The 9,012-nt window shown below is 37.3% G+C and overlaps 1 protein-coding gene across 2 annotated transcripts; it reads left to right on the top strand.

Moving 5' to 3' along the window:
- Positions 1-300: 300 nt before the first annotated feature.
- On the top strand, positions 301-8,619 carry LOC109068577 (signal peptide peptidase-like 2B). 2 transcript variants are annotated; one of them, XR_006162651.1, is made up of 15 exons: positions 301-459; positions 2,421-2,537; positions 2,727-2,909; positions 2,999-3,088; positions 3,162-3,301; positions 3,422-3,564; positions 3,663-3,759; positions 3,836-3,952; positions 4,038-4,119; positions 4,204-4,278; positions 4,365-4,427; positions 4,518-4,617; positions 5,757-5,834; positions 6,015-6,249; positions 7,245-7,383. XR_006162651.1 is itself a non-coding variant. In XM_042776899.1 (15 exons), the coding sequence occupies exons 1-15, from the start codon at positions 412-414 to the stop codon at positions 7,416-7,418; spliced, it is 1,668 nt and encodes a 555-aa protein (XP_042632833.1). In that variant the 5' UTR covers positions 305-411; the 3' UTR covers positions 7,419-8,619. The 2 variants fall into 2 exon arrangements, 1 of the variants encoding a protein (XP_042632833.1); XM_042776899.1 differs by having other exon boundaries at positions 305-459; positions 6,015-6,175; positions 7,245-8,619.
- Positions 8,620-9,012: the final 393 nt, after the last annotated feature.

Genomic DNA, 9,012 nt, shown 5'->3' on the forward strand with positions numbered 1-9,012 from the left:
AATATGATTAAATATGATAATGTAAACATATCAATAATTAAAAGGAAACAGCGAAAACATAGAACAAAAATAAATGACCAGATGCTGTGAAGTAGTTAGAAAAAAAAAATCAATCATCAAAGGGAAAAACAACAAAGGACTTAAATGCATTAGGCCTAATGGTTTAGCAAAACTGGCCGTGAAATATGATGTCACTAAAGAAATTACAAATGTGGACGTTAAGAAGTGGAGGCGTGACTAAAACTTGATTGATTAGCGCGAAAGCCAACAGGCCAATAGTGGACGTTCGGAAGCGGACGAAGTTAGCCAATCGGCAACGTACTGCAAAATGTGGGCGGGATATGCTTAACAGCTGATCGTTGAGTCGGAGAAAGGCAGTGCGGATGAGAGAGACGACGACAATCAGGCATCATGCGATCTTTGTCAAGTCTCCTTTGGGCAGCTCTTTTGATCGAACAGGTAAGACGTAAGAAAACACAAAAGAATCCTTAAGCTTTCTGGTGCATGCCTCAACAGGTCTGTTCCCAGTTTGTTTTATTTTTGCCGATGACTACTAGCTACATGCTATGTGCGCTTAGCTTGCGGTGGACTTCCATAGGACTTCAGTAGGATGTGCTCGTGCATGTTTCGGGGCCGCGTGGCCGAGTCCTCTCTCACTCCTGTTGACACTAAAAACACACACGACACCACGACACCGATCAAACGAGCGACAAACTGTCATTTTCGATGATAAACCTTTATTTTAATTGGATTATTTATTTTGTAAGCAATAATACTGTATACCAAAAACATCACTGACTTTAACGTAAAAATAATGTAAACATAAGTTAAAACCCTTTCGTTTGAAAACTGTGAGTTAAAGTACCTTATTATTTACAGTACCTTACTCAAATATATTTATATTTAGTAAGAAGTATGAATTTCCCGAAAAAGTAATAGTGAAAGTAAGGCAACATATGTTATAACCAGCTCTGGGGAGCTAGTTACAGAAATAATACTTATTTTTGTAGTAACTAGTAGTCTAACTAATTACTAATAAGATTTCAGTAATAATATTAGAGTTACAATCCATAAAACAGCTAGTTACTTAGTTACTTTTGATGCCTCAACCCCTACTGATTTGAAATCCAACAATAATTCCTTTATTTTCATAATTTTCATGACTCGCACATGAAGTCACCAGTGCATCAGTAAAAGCATGGAATATGGAAAAGCTTACATTCAGGGGATGGAAATATTGCCATTACACTGATTTTGTCAGGAGAAAAGCTGATCTGAACACAGATGTGTAAGTTGTGGCATTACACGGCTTGTCCACCCACATCCCTCTGATCCCCATATAAATTATATTACTATAATTTTATGAGCTTATGTGATTTCTTTGGATAAAATACTTAATGAAATATAATTGTATATGGGTAACAGAGAAATTATAGCTACAGTTAGCTTCAAGCTACGCATGACAATTAATACAACACTTTTACTTAAAAGTCACTATCAGTAGTGTTTGTAAAAACTTCTGACATGCGAGCCAATGTCGTTTTTGGTCAAATGATGAGATATATTGTTAGTGACATTTTAGAAGAATTTTATGGGGAAGATACACAATTACTGTGGGGTGTGAAGGAAAAGCAATGTAACTAGTAGTGTAACTAATTACTGTTGCCAGAAAGTAATAAGTATAATAATAATATTACTTTTGAAAGGAGTAACTAGTAACGAGTAATAAACTACATTTTTGGAGTAACAAGCTCAACACTGATTATAACAATATTTTACAGTTAAAGGACTGACTTTGTCGGGATTCCTTGTGTGAACAACCAATTTGGTTACATTTTAAAAATGTAGGGTATTCTTTTATTCTCTTTATCCATTTATTTTAGTGTATATTATTAACTTGTGTTGTGTTTGTGTGGGTGACAGTGAGCTCTGTCTTTATGTAATTATTGTTCACAGTTGCTGGAAAGGCCAATAATAATGATCTGTAAGTCATTGTATGGCTTTTTATTGTACTTTCATGGCCATTTCATTGTACTTTTGTTTTGTTATTATCAGATATATTTACTTAGATGTTATAAGAACATGTAATGACACACACACACATGTATGCATTCGTGTGATTATTAATGCTTATAAATAATTAAACTCTACTTAAATGAGTAAATTATTCATTATTCAGTGAATAGTGTAATATATTAATAATCTCAGTAACACTAAAGCAAAAGCAACACAATTTCTAAACATAATTCATGTTCTTTTGTATTAAGTTTTGAAAGTTTTAAAAACCTTCATGCAAGTTCATATCACCCATTAGCTACAGACGTATACACACTTCTCTCCTTTTGCCAAGGTTCCCCTCTTTGCACAGCATTCTTATGCACAAACCTGTTAACCTATGCAGTATCTGTTCTGATTCCCAGGTTTTAGGTGAATATGGCATGGCACATTTCAGCGATGGGGGGAAAAGTAAAGGCAAAGATTACTGCATATTCTTCAACTCTCAGTGGGCTCGACTACCTCAGGACCTCAGTAAAGCAGTTAGTAGCAATTTACATTTACACACACACACACAAACATAGAAAGACCCAAATCTCTTACTGTTGGCTTTCAAATCAATTGCAGCATTTCCAACAAAACCCCTGCTGTATCAGAAACTGCAGTTACAATTTGGATGCAGTTTAGTATCACAGTGCTGCCCCTCATTCACCCTTTATTGTTTTCCTCAGACACGGCTGCAGACTTATGATCTCACCACCTCTGTGCTGTGCTCCGCCTCTGATGTACCTGAGGGTGGCTTCCCAAACAGCATCCCAATGGTGATGAGAGGAAATTGCACTTTCTATGAGAAAGTCAGATTGGCCCAGATCAATGGTGCCAAGGGACTTCTGATTGTCAGCAAAGATAGACTGGTAACACACCATTAATGGCACCATGAACATTCATCGAAACATTTTCACATGAGTCACACATAAATGAACTTGTTTGAAATGATTTACAGACTCCACCCTCAGGCAACAAGTCCCAGTATGAGGAGATAGGCATCCCAGTGGCCTTGCTAAGCTATAAAGACATGCTGGACATCAGTAAGGTAAGTTCAGAATCACTTAAACACATATCATTTTGTAATTACAAAGGCAACAACGACAGAAATGTGTCTGTAGACGTTTGGGGAGAAAATGCAGGTGGCAATGTATGCACCCAATGAACCAGTGGTGGACTACAACATGGTGCTCATCTTCCTGATGGCGGTGGGCACAGTGGCTGTCGGAGGATACTGGGCTGGCAGCAGGGACATTAAAAAGTAAGAATTGTGCCCTTGTAACAGTGTGAACCCTTGAGGCACAGGCTGCAAGATAAATTAGTGATAAAGCTGACAGCCTGGAGAATTTATTTAACTAAACCCACATCTGTGTGCCTTTAGACGTTACATGAAGCACAAGAGGGACGACAGTGCTGAGAAACAAGACGAGGAGACCGTTGACGTCACCCCCATTATGATTTGTGTGTTTGTAGTCATGTGTTGCTCTATGCTGGTGCTCTTGTATTTCTTCTATGATCAATTGGGTAAATAAATGATTCGGTTATTATTGTCTTTTAATAAACTGTCAGCATTTCATTTGATTTTGATGCTTTAATGTATTCCTCACCCTTTTCTCTCTCAGTGTATATGACTATCGCGACGTTCTGTCTGGCATCTGCTGTTGGTCTGTACAGCTGTCTTTGGCCTTTTGTCCGAAGGATACCGTTTGGGAAATGCAGGTTAGAGATGTGCATGAGAAAGACTAGATAAAATTCTTTTTGGCTTTGATTTGAAGGAAATGCTTTGTGTTGACAGGATACCTGAGAATAACCTGCCATACTGCCACAAGCGGCCACAGGTGCGCATGCTGATCCTTTCAGCCTTCTGTATAGGAGTCAGTGTCACTTGGGGAGTTTTCCGCAATGAAGACCAGTAAGAATAGTAAAAAAAAAACACACTTTAGGTTTTGACACTTTCAGCACTATTACGGTGTCTGATCAAATATCATGTTCCTTAGGTGGGCGTGGATACTTCAGGATGCGTTAGGCATCGTGTTCTGTCTCTACATGCTGAAAACAATCAGGCTGCCCACTTTCAAGGTGAGTTTAAATGCAGATGGATGCTGCCAATTGCCAGCATAACATCTTTAGGATGTGGAGATGATACATTTCTTCTTTTTGTAGGCTTGCACTCTGCTGCTGGTCGTGCTGTTCGTGTATGACGTGTTTTTTGTTTTCATAACACCACTCTTAACTAAGGTATGAGATTTTTTTTTAACTAAAACGGATGGAATGATAAAATAGAGTTTTATATTATTTTGCATATTTTTGTGTGTTTTGTACAGAGTGGGGAAAGTATCATGGTAGAGGTGGCAGCTGGTCCATCAGATTCCTCTACTCATGAGAAGGTAGGAAGGTGTTTTTTGGAATTTGCATACATTTAAATATGTATTTGTAATATTTTTAGATGTCAAATTTGGCGCCTCTGTCTTCATTAGCTTCCCATGGTGCTGAAAGTGCCCAGGTTGAATTCATCTCCTCTGGTCCTGTGTGACCGGCCCTTCTCTCTCCTGGGCTTTGGGGATATCTTAGTCCCAGGTAATGTCACTGCTGTTGTTGCATAAGCTGCATGATGAACAGATTTCCAGGGTTTAAGGAAAAAAAGCAGTGATGCACCAAAATATCTGTCACAGTAAAATGTATCCACACTGCTGATATTTTTACCTGTTGTAGCTTTTCCATGCTGTGTGCATGAAAAAGAAGATGACATGGTCGGGGAGGTCTAATGCTATTACATGTTTCGGAAAGTTTTTTTTTTTTTGAGTATGGCGCTGTATGATGTCATAAAGGGTGGAATCCCTTGTAATGAGCACTTCTCCCGGAAGAGCACGCGTAAACGTCAACCAGAGCGAGAGCAAGTACAGCCCATCAACATTCTTCATTCGTGTTATGGAAACCCGAAAAAAGGATTTGTCATTTTGTTTTTAGATCTTGTTCAGCATCTCAAAGAACCCAGCATTAAGGGAACAGTTGCATTAAGGACGCAGTTTGTTTCTCCGGGGCAGCAATGGAGTTGTGCAAATGTGTTTGTTTGTTCCCGGCATTTCGGTGACAAATGTTTTATAAACAGATTAAATAAAATTTAAGTCAGTATTTTTTTTTTTATGTTTTATTTATGTTGATGTCACAGCTTGCAGACGATCGCTGTGCAAAAGCTTCGCGTGCTTGTGAATCTTTAGCTCCGCCCACAGCACGCCTCCAGGAGCTCGGCTGTTTTCAGAGAGAAATGTAAAGCTGTATCTGTCTTTTATAAATCTGAGAAAACTAAAGACTCTTTGAAGATATGAAGGAAGCAATAGGTACTCAAGATTAACATGAGATTGGCAGAAACTGTTTTATGTCCTCTTTTAAATGTCACTGTTTTGGTCAGTGGTTTTGGCCGTTAATATAATTTTCTTTCTTTTATATTTTAGCCGAATATTTTTGGTTGCTGAAATTTTTATATTTTTATCTTTGAAATAAAATTCAAATATTAGGCAAACTTAGTTGTCTTGCTCTGATTGTCAAACCTGATAAAAAGATGTTATGATATAGACAAAAAATCTTCAAATAAACAATGTTTGTATCTGATTTTGAATTCAGACTTCACCATCCTTCTGTTTTTTTTCTTTTCATCCTTTTAAGCCCTCTTGCACTTTAATAATGCACTTTTTAATAATGACATTTTGTTTCTTCAGGTCTGCTGGTAGCGTATTGTCACAGATTTGACATTCTCATGCAGACTTCTCGAATATACTTTCTGGCCTGCACTATTGGTAAGACACTGACTTCCTTTTAAATTCAGATGTGTTGTATGTGGTAATTTACTGGCTGACAAACTTTATAGCAGTATTTTTATTTTCAAGCTTTTATTTAGTTTTATTTGGTATCTTTAACACGTGTACAGTATATTGTGCGTCTCATTTAAAGACACTGAATCTGATCTGTTTGTGTAGGCTATGGCATTGGTCTTCTCATCACATTTGTGGCTCTGGCGCTGATGCAGATGGGTCAGCCTGCCCTCTTATACCTTGTGCCTTGCACGCTCCTCACCAGCCTTGCGGTGGCACTGTGGCGCAAAGAACTGCCTTTGTTCTGGACAGGAAGTGGATTTGTGGTGAATACCAGTTTGATATGAGTGCCTTCTTCAGTCGGAAAATTCTAGGGTTATGTACAGTTACTAGACTAACAGTTGAGTAAATTCACCCACGTGTTTTTGTTCCGCTCTTAATTTGCTCTCATTTTTACTGTGGGTGTTTTCTTTAAAAGAGGGGTTCGGTGTCAACCTTCCAGTTGTATTTCTTTAAACCACAGTATGAGGAATTGCTGTGCTACAGACTGATAAACACGAGTTAAAACCAGCGTTTGATAAACAGCAGATCTCTCCTGTAGGTCTGGTAAGAGATGCCAGAAGAGGGCTTGTTTCATTTCCTCGGCTCTTAGCTAACAGTGTTCAAGCTTTTAATCTAATAATCGTTCTGGAAATTTGTTGGTCTTGAGTTAATCTATGGTGATTTCCTATATGAGAAGACTGATCCGTGTTATCTCCTCTGATTTTTCACTTCTTCACTAAGTTACAGATCAGAAGCCATTTTCTCATTCTCACTCCTGAAGTGATTCTACCATTTTTCTTCTGCTTTAAATTGCAATCACATTGGTCTTATATTTTTATATACACTGCCATTTGAAAGGGGGCTTTTTTAATCATTTTGGAAGAAGTAATCAAGTCTGCATTAATTTGATCAAAAGTACAATTTAAAATAGTTTTCTATTTGAATATATTTTGAAAATGTAATTTATTTCTGTCTGTGACTCCCGTCTTCAGTGTCACATGGTTCTTCAGGAATATGCTAATGTGATGCTCAAGAAAGATTTGTTTTTTTAATAATTATTATCAGTGTTGAAAATGTTCAAAACAATTGTTCTGCTCAGTGTTTTCTGGACACACTTTTTCTTCAGGATTCTTTGATGAATAAAAAGTAGATAAGTGTTTATTTGATGTGTCCTTGCTGAATAAAAGTATACATTTTTATTCAAATGAATAAAAGTGTTTAAAAAAATTTACTAACCCTAAAATTGTGAATGGTAGTGTATATTTATATTAAATATTAAGAATTTAATTAAAACAATTTATTTTAATTACAAATTTGACTTCTATTTCATCATATGTCTCATTTCATCCTCAGCCGCCTCCTATTGTCATGGAACAAATCAACTGTACACAAACCCCAGGACCGTCCACGGATGAACCCCAGTCCAATCCTGAGCTGCCGGACTCTGAAACGACCAATCAGTGTGAGGACCCTCCTCCACCAGCACAAGAGGAAGTTCCACATCTTACAGATGGATCTACTACATAAAGACAAAAGACTTGAAGGATGCTATTTTCTTTATTATTTTTTGAAGTCAGTTATATATCTGACCATATACGTAATATACTTGAACGGAATGAACATCTCAGTGCACTTGTTTTAAGCCATTGACATTGTACAGTCCATTTGAATCAGAGATGGAGGAAACACAACAACATCAGCTGTGCTTCATCCAGCTTGCTTCAAGTTCACGTTTGGTGGCATTAGGAAGGCATCGAATGGACTGTTTTTATCTTCTTCACAAGGATCTCAACTCTGAGTGCTATTTTTGGTCTCCCTCTTTGTTTTCCGTGAATTAAAATTCTCTCAGTACATGAGACAAAGTGCAGCTAGACATTTTAAAACAAATGTCAAGAAAATTCAAGACAGCGCACTGAAAATATTTCTATTTGGCTTCCTGTTGATAATGCATTAATGACAGGTTCTGTCCTTGTCATAACAGCACTGAAGTATTGCATCCTTTAAAATACGGTGCTAATAAGGACTGAATGAGCCAAAGGCTTTGGGAATAAAGATTTATTAGTTTCATCCTCAGTTTTGAGATACAAATGCTGTGGGTTGATTAGATTGTTTATTCAGAGCAGCACTGTTACACAAGGCCACATAATTTAACAAAAACGTCCTTATTGGTTTGGAATGTGATTTCAGTTTTAGTTGCATTGAAATAGATCATAATCATATGCTCATGGCTTATTGAAAGCATTGTATTTAGAATGTGCTGTTTACTTGATGGAAGGGACGGTTGAGATTTCAAAATAAAAAGTGTAAAGATTTTTTAAAAGAAGTGCAGTTTTTAAGAATAATTTCCTGCCCAACTATTGAGTGACAGTCCTTCTGTTTTATAGTAGGATTTTTGTATTCACGGTACTTTTTAAATTAGTTTTTTCAGTGAAAAGCACTGCTATTATTTTCTCTGTATGATTTAAGTTTTAAGTTACATCAAGTTTATTTAAGAAGTTTATGTGGCACTGTCGTCTCATTGAAATCTTTCTGACTTGGCTACAGTGTGTTTTGCTTTTATTGGGGCACTGTGATCATGTTTATTAATACTCCTGATGTCTGGAGGTCATGTGTCATAGATCTTTGGAGTCATGTATGCTGAAGCTTCTCCATTAGAGATCAACGTGCTGTAAAAGTGTGATTTTGAGAAGTTGTTAAAGAGAGCACATATTAAAGAAATAATGCATTATGTTATGTGGTGATTTAATGTGTGATCACTTGAGAAATACTTAGGATATTCACTGGCAAAAATGTATTGTAAAATAGTTCATGAGTTCTTCCTCCCACATTAAAAGGTTGGCAGTAAAGTGTAACAGTATAATTGTGGGTTATATGTTATCAAATTATGAGTCATTGTGGTTGGTACCAGAAAATGACCCTGACTAAACTGTGGTTATACCACCAGAGCACTTGTTTCACTGTCTCTCATCTGGTTCATGTGACATTTCCCAATCAGGCGGCAAGTGCTACCAATCACAACACACACTGGCCCAGCTAACCAATCACAGCACAGTTCTTATTTCAGAAGGCGGGTCTTCATTTGACGCAGAAACTATTCCAGCCGTTCATGCCAGACTGGGGA

This window comes from Cyprinus carpio, chromosome A2 (genome assembly GCF_018340385.1).
Source record: "Cyprinus carpio isolate SPL01 chromosome A2, ASM1834038v1, whole genome shotgun sequence".
In the NCBI taxonomy this organism is placed as follows: domain Eukaryota; kingdom Metazoa; phylum Chordata; class Actinopteri; order Cypriniformes; family Cyprinidae; genus Cyprinus; species Cyprinus carpio.

Coding starts and splice junctions, on each gene's coding strand:
- LOC109068577 (XM_042776899.1), top strand. CDS start 412: ATGCGATCTTTGTCAAGTCTCCTTTGGGCAGCTCTTTTGATCGAACAG. Junction 3,953..4,037: donor GTTTTCCGCAATGAAGACCA/GTAAGAATAGTA, acceptor CATGTTCCTTAG/GTGGGCGTGGATACTTCAGG. Junction 4,428..4,517: donor ATTCCTCTACTCATGAGAAG/GTAGGAAGGTGT, acceptor TGTCTTCATTAG/CTTCCCATGGTGCTGAAAGT.